The sequence below is a fragment of the Amblyraja radiata genome, chromosome 2 (genome assembly GCF_010909765.2).
Source record: "Amblyraja radiata isolate CabotCenter1 chromosome 2, sAmbRad1.1.pri, whole genome shotgun sequence".
In the NCBI taxonomy this organism is placed as follows: Eukaryota; Metazoa; Chordata; class Chondrichthyes; order Rajiformes; family Rajidae; genus Amblyraja; species Amblyraja radiata.
This window is the reverse complement of record NC_045957.1, coordinates 22,504,425-22,522,671: the sequence shown is the minus strand read 5'-3', so window position 1 is coordinate 22,522,671 and position 18,247 is coordinate 22,504,425. Positions and strand designations below refer to the sequence as shown.

The 18,247-nt window shown below is 42.6% G+C and overlaps 2 protein-coding genes across 3 annotated transcripts in view; both read right to left on the bottom strand.

Annotated features, from left to right (window-relative positions):
• Positions 1–12,511, bottom strand: part of tex10 (testis expressed 10) — a 51,045-nt gene extending 38,534 nt beyond the window's left edge. Inside the window, exons 1-4 of one of the 2 annotated variants that reach the window (XM_033043068.1) lie at positions 12,400–12,511; positions 9,201–9,391; positions 3,465–4,180; positions 2,590–2,824 (exon numbers count right to left, since the gene is read on the bottom strand). In XM_033043068.1, coding sequence (XP_032898959.1) covers positions 2,590–2,824; positions 3,465–4,180; positions 9,201–9,380 — 1,131 coding nt within the window. In that variant the 5' untranslated portion in view covers positions 9,381–9,391; positions 12,400–12,511. Of the gene's footprint in view, positions 1–2,589; positions 2,825–3,464; positions 4,181–9,200; positions 9,392–12,089; positions 12,233–12,399 lie in introns of those variants that run through there. The other variant, XM_033043067.1, reaches the window with a different exon arrangement.
• A 4,791-nt stretch (positions 12,512–17,302) lies between these two features.
• Positions 17,303–18,247, bottom strand: part of LOC116987146 — a 61,349-nt gene continuing 60,404 nt past the window's right edge. Inside the window, exon 14 of the mRNA XM_033043026.1 lies at positions 17,303–17,611. The gene's annotated coding sequence lies outside the window, so the exon portion shown is untranslated. The remainder of the gene's footprint in view (positions 17,612–18,247) is intronic.

Genomic DNA, 18,247 nt, shown 5'->3' with positions numbered 1-18,247 from the left:
GAAGGTTGGCTGAATGGCAGAAGGCAGAGTGGGAATAAAAGTTTTTTTTGGGTTGGCTGCCATTGACTAGCCGTGTTCTGCAGGGGTTGGTGCTGGAGCCGTTACACTTCATGTTGTATATCACTGATTTGAATGAGGGAATTGAAGGCTTTGTGGTCATGTTTGTGCATGATATGAAGAAAGGTGGAGCGGCAGGTAATGTAGAGAGAGCAGGGACTCTACAGACGGACTCGGACAGGTTGGGCGAGAAGTGCAGATAGAATGTAGTGTAGCAAAGTGTGGAGTCATGAACGTTGGTAGTAGGAATAAAGGCGTAGACTATTTTCCACATGGGGAGATAATCCAGAAATCGGAGGTGCAAAGGGACTTGGAAATGTTGGTGCAGGATTCCCATGAAGCTAATTTGTAAGTCGAATCAGTAGCAAGGACGGCAAATGCAATTTAAACATTTATTTCAATGGGACTAGGGTATAAAAACAGGGATGTAATGCTAAGGCTTTATAAGGCACTGGTCAGACTGCATTTGAGGGTATTGTGAGCAGTTTTTGGCCCCATATCTGAGGAAGAATGAGTTGGCGTTGGGAAAGGTCTAGAGGAGGTTTCTGAAAATAATCTCTGGAATGAATGGGTATAACATATGTTGAGTGTTTGACAGCACTGGAACTGTCCTCGCTGGAATTTAGGATTTGTGGGGACCACATTGAAACTTACCGAATAGTGAAAGGCTTGGATAGATTGGATGTGGAGGGGATGTTTCCATTAATGGGAGAGTCTCGGACTAGATGGCATAGCCCCAGAATTAAAGGACGTACCTTTAGAAAGGAGATGGGGAGGGTAGTGAATCTGTGGAATTTATTGTCACAGACGGCTGTGGAGGCCAAGACATTGGATGTTTTTAAGGTGGAGATTGACAGATTCTTGATTGGTAAGGGTGTCAAGAGTTATGGGGAGAAAGCAGGAGAATGGGGTTGAGTGGGAAAGATAGATCAGCCATGATTGAATGGCAGAGTAGACTCAATGGGCCAAATGGCCTAATTCTGATCCGATGACATGATCTCTGAGACACAGAAGAGTTATGGGTTAGAGATCCATCTATGACAGTCAGGGGGAAGCTATGTTCACATTAACAGCACTTGTGCATGAATCCATTCATATAAATGGACATCTAACAAAAAAAAGCTATCAACATAGTCACTAAATTCTAAAAAAAAGTTAAAGATGAAGTTGAAAAGAGTTTGGAAAGGGATTTCCTTATGTAGGTCAAATCTAATTATTTCAATACAGGTGCACAACCTTTTATCCGGAGTTCCGGAAACCGAAAAGCTCCGAAAACCGGACATTTTTTCCAGGGTGTCGTCTGCACACCAAAGCTCGCGTTTGGCGCCAAACTTGACCCAAAACGACCCACGGTCAACCCAGGTCTGTACTACTGTAGCGGCTGCCTCCTCCCCGGAGACCGGGGAGACACTTAAACATCTGTAAATCATTGCTTAAATGTTAGTCAGTTAGTTTGGAGGGCTTTTATGTGAAGGGGGGGAGGGGGGTGAAGGGGGGGGAGGGGGGTGAAGGGGGAAACTTTAATTCTTAGTCCCCTACCTGGTCGGAGAGGCGGGGAGCGGGCAATGCCTTACCGGGTCGCCGTGCAGTAAGCTCCGGAACGCTGTGGCCGCCGACTCCCAACATCGCGGAGCTGGGGCTGCGGGCGTCCGGCCAGGGGTAGAGTTGCCGGGGTCGGAGCTCCAACCGGCGCCGCCCGCCGCCGGGCCGGGGTCGGAGCTCCAACCGGCGATGCCCGCCGCCGGACGCCCGCAGCCCCAGCTCCGCGATGTTGGGAGTCAGCGGCCACAGCGCTCCGGAGCTTACTGCACGGCGACCCGGTAAGGCATTGCCCGCTCCCCGCCTCTCCGACCAGGTAGGGGACTAAGAATTAAAGTTTCCCCCTTCAACCCCCCCCCCCCCCCACATAAAATCCCTCCAAACTAACTGACTAACATTTAAGCACTGATTTACAATGATTCCCCGGTCTCCGGGGAGGAGGCAGTCGCTCCAGACTTTTCAAGCCGCCCGCGCTACCTACCTAATCTACGCTAAAAATATTCCATTGGGAAATCCGAAAAATTCCGAAATCCGAGAAGTGTCTGGTCCCAAGGCTTTCGGATAAAAGGTTGTGCACCTGTACTAGAAATCAAAAGAAGAAACTGCTAAACAAGTCAAGCACCATCTGCGCAAACAGAGAGATAAATTATCATTTCAATGGAAACACTTACTTATACAAGTGTTTTGATGCACAATGGTGAAATGGAAGAGAACAATAGGGAAGATCAATAATGTGGTGGAATGTTGGAGATAAAGGCAAAAATAATAGAAGGGCGACACAAAATGCTGGAGTAACTCAGCAGGACAGGCAGCATCTCTGGAGAGAAGGAATGGGTGACGTTTCGGGTTGAGGCCCTTCTTCAGACAAGGCGAAAAAATAAATATTTTTTCCAATTCCACTATGCCCTTCACCACCAGAAACAAACCATTAAGTGGCAACAGAAGGTAACTAAAGTAAACTAAGTAAAAACAAACTTGTGTATCCCTCCTTACCAGTTTCTCAGTCTCGTCTCGGTGCTGCATTAATTTCCACAACAGTTGGATAATGTTAAGGACCTGCAGCTTAAGCTGCATGGCTTCCGGTTCAAGTAGACTACTTGGAGTAGGTCCAGTAAGCTGACCCGGAGAGGCTTCCACCCAACACTCCAATAGAAGGGGTATTAGGATTTGAATGAAGCCTTTCAGATTCTCCACTGAAGCCAAACCTTCTTCGACACCAAGTGAAGGCCTGGTGTAAATTAATGAAAAAATAATGAATTGATGCTCATCATCATCAGAACACACAATAAACCAGTACGAGGCCATTCAATCGCTTAATTAATTCCGCCATTCAATACGACCACAGCAGGTTTTTAACCACAGTGCAACTTTCACACACTAATTTCACATCCCTTGTTTACCAATATATCTAAAAATCTATTGATTTCAGTCTTGAATATACACAGTAAATGACCCCTCACGAGTATCTTGTGTGGTGCATTCTGAAAACCCGCCAGGCCCCTCTGAATATCAGCAGCTTTCAATTACATGCCATTCACAAAATAATTCACCTCTCCACCAAAGTGGACAAGCTCACATTGCACAGAAGGCTAAATTGCACAGCACTGAAGCCCAAGTTACTCACAGCCAGCTATGCTGGGCAGACTCAAGATAAGCAGACCTGACACCAGACTCTCAAAACTGACTGTCTATTCTGAGCCCTGTATTGGGAAGAGATAACCAGGCTGGAAAGAAAATTCTTCCTCCTACTCAGTTTAAGTTAAAATGTATTCATTTAACAATTCTTAAGGGGAATTTGGAAGTGAGGGAAGGAAAGAAACATCCCAAATATATACATTGGCCCAAATACCAAACTCAGAATGTCTTACCTCAGCCGGAATGGAATTACAGTCATAGGCTGGGATCCAGAGTGCTCATATAATTGTATGTGCTGTTGTCCAGTTACATAATTATCCCATTTGACTTGCAATGTAGTCACGCGTTCAGATCCAGTCCTGGCATCACTCTCAAAAGTAGCTTCATTTTCCACTGACTGGGTTGAACCTTCAACAACTGCCCGTAGAAATTTTCTCAACCTGCTTAGTACGTTAAGCCGCCATAGCTGAGATGTAACGCGGCGGTTCAGGTTGACAGACAGCATCCAAGAAGGCATCTTCCCACCAGTTTTCAATCCCTTTGTCAATCTCTGGTGGGAAATGAGCTCCAGAAAATTCTTCAACAGGATGTTGCAACAGTCCGTAAGAAGCTCAGGATAATGTTCCAACAAAATGTCTAATATCTTCAAGGCATCCTCCTGTATTCCCTCAAGAATGTGAGTCATTGCACTGGAGAGGTGTGCACTAACCAAAGGGAAAAAAGGAGCCATCTGATCACTGGAAATTTTTGGAGTAATAAATTGTAAAAGCTGGATAGCTGCTGATCTGACCATGGGGTCTTTGTCTGTGAACATGGGTGCTGAATCACTGAGAATATTAGAGAGATGTGATGCAATCACAGATGGATGCTGGGAAACAAGATCTTTGAGGCCATTTAGAGCACCCTGTTTAATTCCAGAACTATAATGGTGCAACTGTGTCAACAGATCCTATTGAGGAATAAAAAGCTAGGTTATTGTCAGCATACTAACACCACTATAAATTAAACTTTCACCTAAATGTTTCTTAACCTCTCTGAAGACGAACCTATCAAATTTGGTGAGGAGGGGATTTGAGACAACACAGAATACTAATTTCTCATCTTTAGACAATCTTTGTGACAATAAATGAACCATGAGATTGATATGAATCTTTAATTTTGAACTTTGAATTATCAAATTTTTAGTAATTAACCTACAAACAGCTCTATCCCTCTCTTCCCTTTGTCCCATCAGGATTCACACCCATTTCTTCCCTTCCCCCTATATTCCTTCCTCTGACTTCACAATTCACAAGTCTTCTATCCTTATGTCACACTTTGTATTTTCGTCTCTGGTCTTTGTCCAACCTTCTACCAATAAAACCACCCTCACTCACCTGTATCCACATATCCACGCTTGCCAGGCTATGTCCTGCCCCACAGCCCTTTCTCACCCCCACTACAATCAGTGTGAAAAAGAACCCCAACCCAAAACATCACCTATCCATGTTCTTCAGAGATGCTGCCTGTACTCTGGTTTAATGGCTACATGTTCATATATTGCATACATTTTCAAAATATATGCCAGCTTACATTTTATAATAAGGCTAAGAGCAGAATTTAAAAAAAAAAAAAGGTCATGGATACGCTGAGAAACAGTTATGTAAAGCTTTCAGGGGCGCTGCACGATTGGCAGCCCTGTCAACAGTCTGTTTGTTTTTTTCGTCTTTTTTTATTTTTAGTGTGTTAAACATTTGTGGAAGTGTTCTCTGGTTTGTTTATGTGGGGGGAGGGAAACTTTTTTTTCAGTTTCTTACCTTGCCGGAGATGCGATTTTCCCCCGGATCGCAACTCTGGTCGCTGTGCGGCCTACCATCGGCGGAGCTGGAGGCCTCCTCGGACTAACCTTGAGCCCCACCGCGAGCGTGGGCTTAACATCTGACTCGATCCCTTGCCTGGAATCGTTCCAACCGCAGCCTGCAGACTTTATCATCGCGAGCTCGCAGTCTTGGGAGAGGCCTAGTCGGGAGCTCCAACGTCGCGGGAAGGCTCGACCAGGCACGACCTGATGTTCGATCGCCGGTGCGGGGAAGCCAACATCCCCCCCCGATGCAGGAGATGATCGCCCCAATGCTGAGGGCCCAAACGCCGCTGGCTACGAGAGTAAAAATCGTCCCGTCAACGGAGGGCTTGAGGCCACCGACCACGGGAGAACTAAGGGAAGAGATTTGAACTTTTTTTCGCCTTCCATCACAGTGAGTCACTGTGGTGGATGTTTATGTTAAAATGTATTTTGTGTATTCCGTTGCTTGTTATTTGTATGACTGACTTGGCAAATAAAATTCCTCGTATGTTGCAAAACATACTTGGCTAATAAAGTATTGTGATTATCACCATTTTTTCCAAACTACTTTCTCCAGAATTTATTGTCACATGTACCAAGGTACAGCAGAAAGCTGTTTTATTGCATGCTATCCAGTCAGTGATGAAACTATACAGGATTACAATCAATCCCTCCACAGTGTATAGATACAGGATAAAGGGAATAACATTTAGTGCAAGATAATGTCCAGTAAAGACCAATTAAGGTCATCCGAGAGTCTCCAATGAGGTAAATGGTAGTTCAGGACCGTGACACGAGACAGGATGGTTAAGTTACCTGATAACAGCCGGGAAGAAACTGACCCTGAATCTGGAGGAATGCGTTTTCAAACTTCTGTACCTCTTGGCTCATGGAAAAGGGGAGAAGAGAGAGAGTGTCCAGGGCGAGAGTCATCCTTGACTATTCTGGCAGTGTTGCCTAGGCAGCATGAAGTGCAGATGGAATCAATGGAAGGGAGGTTGGTTTGCGTGATGGTCTGGGCTGCATCCACAATTTCTTGCAGCCTTGTGTGGAGCTGTTCCCAAACCATGCTGTGATTCATCCCAATAAAGTGCCTTAGACGGCACATCTGTAGAGGTTGGCGAGAGTTGTTGAGGACATGCCGAACTTCCTAAGCGTTCGAACGAAGTAGAGGTATTGGTGTGCTTTCTTGGCCGTTGCTTCGATATGGCTAGTCCAGGGCAAGTTGCTGGTGATATTTACTCCTGGGAACTTGAAGGTTTGAACCATTACTTTGGCCCCGTCAATGTATACTGGGGTATGTGTACCACTTCGCTTCCTGAAGTCGATCACAATTTCCTTGCCTTTCTGACATTGAGGGAAAGGTTGTTGTCTTGACACCAGGTCCCAAAGTTCTCAATCTCTTTCCTGTACTCCGCTTCACCATTATTTGATATCTGGCCCGCAATGGTGGCATCGTCCACAAATTTGTAAAATTGAGTTGGATTTGTACTTGGCTGCACAGTCATTGGTGTACAAGGAGTAAAGAAGGGGGCTGAGAACGCATCCTTGCAGAGCACCAGTGTTGAGGATTATCAAAGAGGATGATTTGTCCCCTATCCTCACTGATTGCTGTCTGTTGGTCAGGATGTTGAGGATCCAGTTGCAGAGGTAACTGCTGACTCCAAGTTCCACATGTTTGGAGACGAGCTTGGATGGGATAATGGAGTTAAAGGCAGAGCTGTAGTCTATGAATAGAAGTCTGATAGGGGTGTATTTCTTAACCAGGTCTCTCTGAATGGCCAGGGAGATAGCATCAAGACTGTATCAGTCTTGCAAGATAACAACACCATATATAGAAGTGGTCAGGTCATGTGGCATGAGTATAGAATTTGGGAGAGGTTATATTACAGTTATATAAGACATTGTTATATAGGACATCTAAGTTATGTAAGACATTGGTGAGGCCACATTTAGAGTATTGTGTTCATTTTTAGTCACCATGTTATAGGATAGATGTTGCCAAGCTGGAAAGAGTGCAGAGATTTACGAGGATGTTGCCAGGACACGGGGGCTTGAGCTACAGGGAGACGTTGAGCAGGCTAGGACTTTATTCCTTGGAGCACAGGAGGATAAGGAATGATCTTATAGAGGTGTAGAAGATCATGAGACAAATAGATCAGGTAAATGCACAGATACTATTTCATGAGACATTTGGACAGGTACAGGATGTGTTTAGAGGTTTATGGGCCAAGCATTGGCAGGTGGGACTGGTGTGGATATGGGAAAGTTGGGCTGAAGGGCCCGTTTCCATGCTGCATGACTCTATGACTATGACTCAAAGAGAGCACAGAAACAATAATAGACAATTAAGACCCTCCAGTCTATTTGGTGGATAATGGCTGATCTGTAACATGGCTTCATTTACCAGTCTTTGTTCCACACCATCAATGAAAATTTCAAATGACTTTGCAGAATACTTCTTGGGGAGCGAGTCCGAAACAAAAGTATTTTGTTACCTTTTGAATAACGTAAAATATTTCCGTACCTCATTCCTAGTTTTAATTTTATGATTATGCTCCTTCTTCAGAATATGCCCAATGGAAGTAAAAGTTCCTCGAAACCAACTTACTCAAATGTTTAATATTGATTAGATTCCCACTAAATATGCTAATTCAACAAAGTGCAAGTCAATTTCATGGCCACTTGCTCTCAATGCAATTCTTTGGCACTTCATGCCCAACATGTCTCTTCAGTTTGTGACATCAAAGTAGAAGCCATCAGTTTAGATATGTCTAGTCCCTTTTCAATTTCCTGCTCCAAATTGCAGTTTAATTCAAAAATTTTAATATACAACTGTTATTTCTTTGTCCAAACAACATTTCCATTAAAAAGCCAGGACCTCTACAGGTTCTGGGGAAATACTATTGGTGATGCCCTGCCAGAGAACAACCCTTATTCCCATTGTGTCTATTATCTCTCAGTCAACAGACTCTGCTTCAAATTTGTAACATCTTGCTATCCAACGATATCAAAGTGAGCCTTACAGCATTATGCACATGCTTCTTATTACTGAAAGGCACAATCCCGTTCATTTATGATAGATTAAAAAGAATATCCACCTCTTATTCAAACCTCTGCCAATATTGTGCTGGGCCATCATTGCCCACCATAATCAAAAGGCTCAATATTTTGAGAACAAAGGAACAGGAACATGACATTTAGTCCCTCATGCCAGCTTCACTGTTCAAAGCAATCAGTGATGATTGGTGACCCAGCTCCACATACCTTGCTTTGCTTCATATAATTTAATATCATAGGTCCTCCCCACCCCCCCCCTGAAAAAATCAATAAACCCAAATTAAAATTAGAAATTCTAATATTAATTCCCATTTGCAGAGATTTCCAACAACCCATTTTCCTGAGCCCTGTACACTGGACGTTTAAGTATCTCGAGACCAGTCTAGCTTTTATGACCATTCAAACTGTTCTATCCTTTTGACGTTCAAACTTAGTGACTTTACTTTAGCCCACCTGAACAGTGGGGGTTGTAATGGGCATTAAAGAGAATAGCTACAGGGAGATAAGTTTCGAATGGGAATTGCTGTGAGAGCTAGCATAGATTTGATGGGCCAAAAGGCCGCCTCCTAATTTATAAGGGAAACTGTATTATCAATATATTCTGGAAGCCCCATAAATAATATCTCTGGACAACGCTTTCTCCAAACAATTAATGAATCATCTTTTTCAAATCCATGTTGATTTTTCATAAACATTTATTGGAAATAAATTACATCATACACTCAGAGTGACATGCACAAGAGAAAGAAAATTAAAGCATGCAATATACTAATTTAATCAATGTCAGTCAAGGAAACAAATGGGGCAAAATAGCTGACCTGGCACGCCTAAAGGAAATCAGATTTGATCAAGGGAAATACACATAATTAAGTCAGAATTAAGACCAGGATTTAGCACAAGTACATGCTCAATACAGTGCAAATTGCCTGATCATACTCCCATTCTTTGCAACACATAACTAGCACATGGGTGATCAACACCCAAGGCAAAATGCCTTCAGGAAAAAGAAAATAAAGATTAATAAAGTGATATATGCAGCATGCTATTCCACCCTAGGCTGCCAAACACAGCTAATTGCGAAATTTACCTTTACGTTAAGTTTGCGGTAATTTGTTGGCAGTAATGCATCGCTCTTCAGTTGCTCTGGAACATGGATGGCACGTGTTTTGAAGCTTGTGTTGGTTGCATTATCTGCCCTTGGTTTTATTTTGCCAACTTTTAATTTAATCTTTTGAAAGTCATCTTGACGTTTGCGTTTCTTCGTCATCTTGTTTTACCCTGCATTAAAGAACGTGTATTCTTAACTACTCAAGATAATGAACATGTAAAATAATTCATGTTTTTTTTATAAACTTTAAAATAGCACGGGTCATCTTAGGATACATACATACGTGTCAATTGCCTGATTTAAAGTACTATAAGCTTTAATACACCTGCAGTAAGCAGACTACATTAAATTAACTTAGAAAAGGAACTCATGGAATTATTTTTTTGAAATCGGAATCACCAAACAAAAATCTGCAAAATACATGGCTAAACTTCTGTTGTGCCAGGCTATTTTTTAATGGTGCTAGTACATTTATCCAACAGCATTTATAATTAATTGTGTTTCATATGTTTGAAAGGGAGAAGCAGGAAACATGTGGGTAATGTTGACTTCCAGGCATGGCTACAGAGACCATTTACCGTAAAGTAGATAAATCCGGACTAGAGTAAAAAATCAAAGCAGAGCAGTGGGAAACCTTTGTTACATTACTAATACAGAACCAGCTTCCACCTCTGTAGAGAAATGCACCAACTTCAGAAAAATATATACTTACGGATAACTAAAGCAGCAAAGGGCAACATAACTAAACGAAAATGTTTACAAAAATAAAAAAAGTGCAAATCACATTAAATGGAAAGAAGAGCAGTGTTGATGTAATAAGAGCTACAAAAAGGGAATCTGAAAAGAAATATGTAACACAATCAACAATTTTCTAATGGATTTGTATTTTAAGGAGGCTGTTAAGGACCAATATAAGCTTTTCAAAATGTATACATATATTGGATAATTATATCTGAAAATAAGATGGTGAACCATAACATCCCCAAAAAACTATCTGAATCAGCGATGGAGACAAACAAACAAACAAGCAAAACAAAGATTCAAGAAAATAAATGATGGCTTTAAAGATGGTCAAATCTCCAATACTGTATGAATTCTATACAGATGTAAAGGTATGGCGGCAAGAGACTTGCGGTTATTACAATTTTCTGAATTCTCCATAGAAGAATCATAACTTTAGATTGCAAAATTACACAACATCAAGCCATTTAAGAATAATATTAAACAAAAAACAGGGATTTATAGATTAGATTCTGTTGTTCAGAATCTCTAGTCTATAATTAAGTATTGGACAACTAAGTATCCTTAAAGTGCTCAATTTATTAAGGAGCAAGAACATGCAAAAGGACAGACATGAGTGAATGTCTAATCTTTGAAATGGTCAAAGTGTGCTCTAAGGCAATTGATGATGGAATTAGTAAGGTCCAATTAGCATGGATTGAAAATGAGTTATCAGACAAAAAACTGTGACTAGTGGGGACCAACAGGAATCAATGCTGTTACTCCAAGTTTTTCTAGTTCAATAATTGGCTGAGCATACCAAATGCCATATGTCGTTTGCTAAAGATACTAATCTAAATGCAGTAGTGAGTACAGAAAAGAACGCAAAGAGGTTCCTTAGGAAATTATGAAACGTTGCGGGAAAGAGTGAGTATAGCATGTGGAATATAATGCAAAATAAAACATCCATTTTGGTGCACAGTTGTTAAATGGCAAAATATTTGTCAGTGTTGACAATCAAAGGGTCCTCGACGTGCTTGTGCTTATACACAATTTGCTGAAGGCCAATAGTGTGCAGCAAGTGATAAAGAGTTAAAATAGTATGTTAGTCTTTATTACAAGAGGATTTGAATGCTAGAGAAATTAAGTCATATAGGTGAGAACACTCCAAGAGTACTGTGTATTATTTCGATCTTACAGGGAGATTGAAATCTGCCACTGACCCAAATTGAAGAGCCTGTACCACAAATCATGGTTTCAAACTAAATAGCCATTTGGGACACAGGTGAGGAGAAACTTCTTTGCACAGAGGGCGATAAATTTTTGGAATTCCCTAGTACAGAGGTTTGAGGAATATCAGATATTGCTTTCATTCAAAACATAGACTGATATATTTTTGCACATTAAGTGAATCGAGGAACGTGGGTTTTTGTGTTGGAAAATTATGCATAGGTAATAGACAACGATCTTAATAAATGGTGGAGTAAATCCGAACGACTGGACGACCTACTACCCCTGTTCTTCCTTATTTGTTTTTGCTTATTTGTTTTAGCTTTCAGCTAAATCTTAACTACATTGCACTTTTAACTTTTGCACTTTTTATAATGCATTTTTAATTTTGCTTTTCTTTTCTTTTCGTTCTTCTATTTTATTTCATTGTATTATTTCATTTATTGTATGACATGTTTTTATGTGAAGCACTTTGAGTCTGCCTCGTGTATGAAATGTGCTATATAAATAAAGTTGCCTTGCCTTGCCTTATTTTCTCTCATCACGACTCCACTTCCCTGCACCCACCCCCCTCCCCTTCCCCCCTTCACTCGGGCCTTGCACTCACAGTTACTACCGCCTCCTTCTCTCACATGGCGCCAGCTCCCCGGGATACCCCTCCACCCCACTCCTTCTCCATCCCTCCCCCCTCAGTCTCGAACAACCTCCTCGCTTCTTTGCAATAGACCCGCACTCCAACTCCGGGCCAACTCGATCCTATTCCTCTGCTCCCGGAGACGCCTCACTCACCCCTCAGTCGAGCTCAGACCTCAGACCTCCTCCCCGCATTAGCCGGGCCAGCCCCGTCCTCCCCGCATTAGCCGGGCCAGCCCCGTCCTCCCCAAAGATCCTATATCGACCTTTGGTTCTCCCTCTTACCGGAGGCAGCGCCGTCTCCACCAAAGATACTAGAGGAGCTCCTCTATAATCTTTGGTCTCCACCTCTTCCTTCAGCCGCCGGCAGCACAGCACCAGCACCGCACCAGCCTCCCTCCCTCCACCAACCCACATGCACTGGAGCTGGCCGCCTCCCTCCTGTACTCCCAATGCAACTTGTGTTTTAATAAAGGAAAACAAAACACAGTTTCCCGTCCATTCGCTTGTGCTGATAAAACCGCGGCCAATTAACCTGATCCCAGCACTTAGTTAAAAAAAAAAATTAAAACCTGGGTCCTTTCGAGTGGGTTACCTGGGAAATGTAGTCTTGTGTCGCGTTTGACCAGCTCTGTCTCCCCCACTAGCAGCAGCAGCAGCAGCAGCAGACCAGCGTGGAGGAAGCAACTCCAGGTTACACTGAAGACAGACTCACACAAGGCTGGAGTAATAAACGAGTTCGGTATCATGGGATTTGTCAAAGGTCATTCGCGAAAGAAAAAAGTAACAGCGAGAAAGAGAAAGCTAAACTTGCTATTGTGTTGTACTGCTTACAGCTGCAAGAACGTGTAGCAATCAATAAAGGGCTATAGGCATATTGCGAGTTTATGTACAGGGACATATCTTTCCATACACTGTATACTTGTATTTATACTTATGCATTTTAAATATGTATGTCATGTTTTATACTTTGGCAATATAACGATGTATTTTATCATGCCAATAAAGTTTTTAAATTGAAATTGAATTGAGGGAGAGGGGGGGGGGGGCAGATGCAAAGATTATATCTTTGGGTAGATGCGAGTTGGAGAGACGGTGAGAGGCGAGGGAGAGAGACGGGCAATGTATCCCAGTCCCTCCCTCCAGTCCGGGGCAAGGGGAGGGAGGGAAGGGGGAGGAGGAATTCTCCAAGTGGCGGGGAGTTCTTGCGGAGAACCTCTTCCTTCTGTCCTTTGGTTCTCAATGCGAAAACTCTGTGCGCTTACCTGATCTATTCTTCTCATGAATCATCCCTCATGCTCCTGCGCTCCAAGGAATAAAGTCCTAACCTGCTCAAACTCTCCCTGTAGCTCAGGCCTTCGAGTCATGGGAATACCCTCAAAATCTTCTCAGCACCCTTACAGAGTTTGCATGTTCTCCCCATGACCTGTGTGGGTTTTCTACGAGATCTTCAGTTTCCTCCCACACACCAAAGACGTACAGGTATGTAGGCTAATTGGCTTGGTAAATATAAAAAATGTCCCTTGTGTGTGTAGGATAGTGTTAGTGTGCGTGGATCACTGGTCGGCACGGACCCGGTGGGCTGAAGGGCCTGTTTCCGTGCTGTATATCTAAACTAAACTAAAGATAGACACAAAAAGATGGAGTAACTCAGCGGGACAGGCAGCATCTCTGGAGAGAAGGAATGGATGACGTTTCGTGTCGAGACCCTTCTGACTAGTCTAAACTAAACTAAAACAGCCTACCTTGTGGAATCTTGTCAAATCCTTGCAGAAATCATATATATGCCTACAGCTCTGCCCCCCTTCAACTGTTTTGGTCACATCTTTAAACACGAAATCAGATTCATGATACACTATCTCCCACATACACACACATGCTGACTATCCCTAATCAACTCTTGTTCATCTAAATGCATGTATTATCCATCAGAATACTCTAGTAACTTTCCAACCACAGATGTTAGGCTCACTGGCCAGTAGTTCCAAGGCTTTTCCCTGCAGCCATTTTTGAATAAAGGCTCATTTGCCACCCTCCAGTCTTCCAGCACCTGTATTTAATGACGACTTGTAAATCTCAGTCAAGACACCTGCAATTTCCTCTCTAGCTTCCCAGTGTCCTCGGATTTATCTGATCAAGAGATTTGTCTACCTTCATGTGCACCAGGACCTTCAGCAACTACTCGACCGCAATACTGACTGCTCTCAAGACACTTCCATTGACTACCCTAAGTTCCCCAGTCATCATGTCTTTCGATACTCGAGAAATACTCATTGAGGAATTTGTTCATCTCCTGTGGCTTCACAGAGTTGACCATATTGATTCCTAAGGGGTTTAATTCTCTCTTGTCAACCTTTTTCCCTTTACATAAAATCTCTTGGGATGATCCTTAATATTATCTGCCAGAGCCATCTCATGGCCCCTTTTTGCTCTCATTTTGTTTTTTAGCTTGCTCCACAGTTTCCGAAACTCCTCCAGGTATACACTTGATCCCAGCTACTTTTACTTGCCCCAGGCCTCCTTACTATTGACCAGTGTCAATTTCCCTCATCATCCAGGTTTCCTTGTGCTCACCTGCCTTGCCCTTCACTCTTAACAGGGACATGCATGTCCTGGACTCTTGTCAGCACACTTTAAAAAATACACCCCACTTTCTGGGCATTCTTTAACCATTAAACAACCTGCTTGAATCAACTTGAACAAATTCCTGCCTTATACCTTTAAAGTTGGCCTTGCCCCAGTTTAGAATTTTAACTCATGGGCCCACCCTGTCTCTATCCATAACTATCTTACACCTTAGAGAACAGTGGTCGCTGTTCCCAAAAGGCTCATCCATAAACACCCTATCCACTTTGCACCCCCCCCCCCCCCCCCCCCCCCCCCCCCCCCCCGCCCCCCCGCCCAATTTCCCAGGACTAGTTCAAGGGTGGCACTGTCCCATGCAGGGCCCTCTATATATTGCCGGAGGAAACTTTACCAAACACATTTGACAAATTCCACTCTGTCTAAACCTTTTGCACCATGACATTCCCCGTCCATATTGGGAAAGTTAAAACCACTACGACTACAGCTGTCTGCAAACACCTGGCATATTTGCTCTTCTAATTCATGTTGACGATTTGGGGGCCTGTAGTATCACTCCCAACAAGGTGATCATCCCTTTCTTGTTCCTCAGCTCCTTAAATAACCTCACTGGACAAACCATCCATAATGTCACCTCTGACCACTGTCGTGACATCCTCGTTAATAACATACACCCCCTCCTCTTTTATCCCCATCTCTCTCCTGAAGCATCTGTACCCTGGAACATTAAGCTGCCAGTTCTGTCCCGGTTTTCCATAATGACTACAACTTCCCAGTCGCATGACCTATCCATGCCCTAAGTTCATCTGAATTTATCCATCCGGCCTCTTGCACTAAAAGTGCACCAGCATTTCTTCCTCACTCCCTGCCTTTCTCCTGCCTATTCTGTCCACTAAACTTTCTCTCATCACCCTCCGAACCAACTTCTTACCTCTCATCTGCCTCAGTCCTGTATAGGATCCCACCCACCTGCCAATCTAGTTTAAACCTACCGATGTAGTACTAGGGAACCTGCCTGCCAGGATATCAGTCCCCCTCCATTTAAGGGACAACCCATCCCTTTTGTACAGATCACCACTGCCCCAGAAGATATTCCAATGTTCTAGAAATCTGAATCCCTGCCCCCTGCACCAACTTCTCAGCCACACATTCATCTTCCCTATTATCCTGTTCCTATTCTCACTAGTACTACCCTCATGTGTTTCTCCATGATAAAAAAAAAGGAAAATTGAAGTCCTTGTCTATCTCTTACAGTTCCACATATAGATGCCCACTTTGGTTTCGGAAGGGCCCTATTTTCTCACTAGTTACCCTTTTTCTCTTAATATATTTATGAAATCTCTTTGGAGTTTTCTTAATTTTTACTTTCCTTTTTAAGTTTGCTCCTCAGTCTAAACTCCTCCAGGGATACCCCCAACTACGTATACCTGACACATGCCTCTTTTTTCATAACCAGGGATTCAATTTCTCTTATCATCCAGGGTTTATTACTCCCAGCTGCCTTGCTCTTTACTCTAATAGGAACATGTATGCCTTGAACTCTTACCATCACTCTTTTAAAAACATCTCAAATTCCAAATGTCCCTTTGCCTGCAAACGTCCTACTCCAATCAAATTGAGCAAGTTCCTATCTCATACGATCAAAGTTGGCCTTGCTTCAATTCAGAACTTTAACCTGTGAGCCTGCCCTGCCCTTACCCATAACTATTTTAAGGCTCACCCACTGACACAGTCACTTAACCTTCGAGTTTTGCCCTCTCTTGTCAGGCTTGCTACACATTGCCTAAAGAAACTTTCCTGAGCACGAGACATATTTCACCTCGTTTAAGTCGTTGGCACTATAACAGTCCCAATCTATATTTGGAAAGTTAAAAAAACCCTACTACGACAACCCTATTAGTCTTGCAGCTGCCTGTAATCTTCTGGCATATTTGTTCTTCTAATTCTCATTGACTATTTGCAGACCGATAATACACTTCCAACAAGGTGATCATCCCCTCTATATTTCTCACTTTCTCCCATATAGCCTCACTAGCCAAACCATCTGTGATGCCATCTGGAACCACTTGTTGTGACATTCTTTTTAATCATTCAAGCAACCCCACCTCCTCTTTGACTCCCCCCACCCACCCCCCCTGCCTCGCTCCCTGAAATGTTTCTGCCAACCCTGCCGATTAAATTGCTTTCATCGCTTTCTGTACCTACTTTCATCCTTCTACCTGCCTCACTACTTCACTGAATCCTCCCAAGCAAAGATCCTATAGCAAGCAAGATAGATCACTCGACGAAAAAGATGTAGCACAGTCATGGGCAGATTCATGAGTAATATTCGGCCCCATTTCCGTAACCGGCTTCCGTCTCCGCACCAAAGATCCCATAGGATACTAGTGCAGAGACGGAAGCCAGTTACGGAAACATCCTCGTAAAAATAAAAGTTATTTGGGAAAAATCTTCTCCTCATTTTCAGAATTATAAACTGTTCCCCCGCAACGCTGATTACACTGCGACTCGGGTCGGGTTACTGAAATGGATGAAAAAAAGGCCCACGTCCCGCTCCGTTCTACATGTCAGCCCATTGCATTTAGAAGGAGTGATCTATTTTGATTGCTATAGGATCTTTGCTCCCAAGTAGCACGAGCAAACCTGTCCACCAAGATATCGGTTCCCCTCCAGTTCAGGTGCACCCATCCATTTTGAACTGGGGGCCTCTTTTGGGGCAGAGGTGACAATGATTCAAAAATCTGTGTCTCTGCCTCTGCACCAACTCCTCAGCCACAAATTCACCTGTTTTTTTTATTCTCAGGTAATGACTGAAAAGAGAATATCTTGTACAATGTTGAATTTATTTATTTTGGTTCTTATACATCACAAAAAAATAAGTAGCAGTGATAAAACAAGTCTGAACTATTAAAAAAAAAACTTCAGAATAGAGATCATTTTCGCAGCGGGGTAACATTTTAAACATCAAATTATTGCTATACATCTACTATGTTTTAAAACTATTTTCACCATCAAAATTATATTCTTTATACTTTAAATTTTATTTGTTCAGTCATGTGCAGGTCCTCCCTGGGTTACGAATGCCCAATATCTGGGCAGCCTGTACATACAAGTTGTGGGGATGCAGGCATCTTTTGCCTTTTGGGAACTTGGTTCATGGCTGCGATTCTGACTTGCGAACTGTTCAGGTTATAAACAGCTCTCTGTCGCAACCTGGGGAGGACCTGTAAATACAGAGTTGAAAAAAAATGTTTCAGTGACATTTTGAATGTGGAAATTACCACTAACCTTAACCCAAAAGATAATCAGGGATATTTTATACACATTATTCAACAGATTTATTCAGTAAAAGCAACAGCTGCTTGCTGAATTCGGGATGGCAATGCCCCCCATTAAATCTGGTGACTATCAAGTTTGGTTTGAGATGCACAAAACTGATGCTCAACGGTAAAATAATCCAAAATAAACAAGAAAATATTCCAAATTCTGTAAAAAATATCCTTGTCAGAAATACAAATCACTACAATTTGAGCCTTTAATACAAGTTTGTATATTTTACCAATTTAGATGACAGATATGATCATGAGATCTTATATTTATTAAAGTATTGTCATTTCATCACCATTTTAACGTACAAACAATTAAAGGTTCACGGATTACTTTCCTTAACTCAATGGGGTTACCAGACTCCAGTTCAGATGAAAGAATCTGATTTGGACTTTTCACAAGTTATCTGAGATACCTACATTTATGCCCCTTCTCTGTGATAAAGTATACTAAAATAAAACTACAGTGGAATAAGGAAAAAAAATATTCCCTACTATTTACAAACACAAGCTGTTGGCAGCACTTAAATTCAG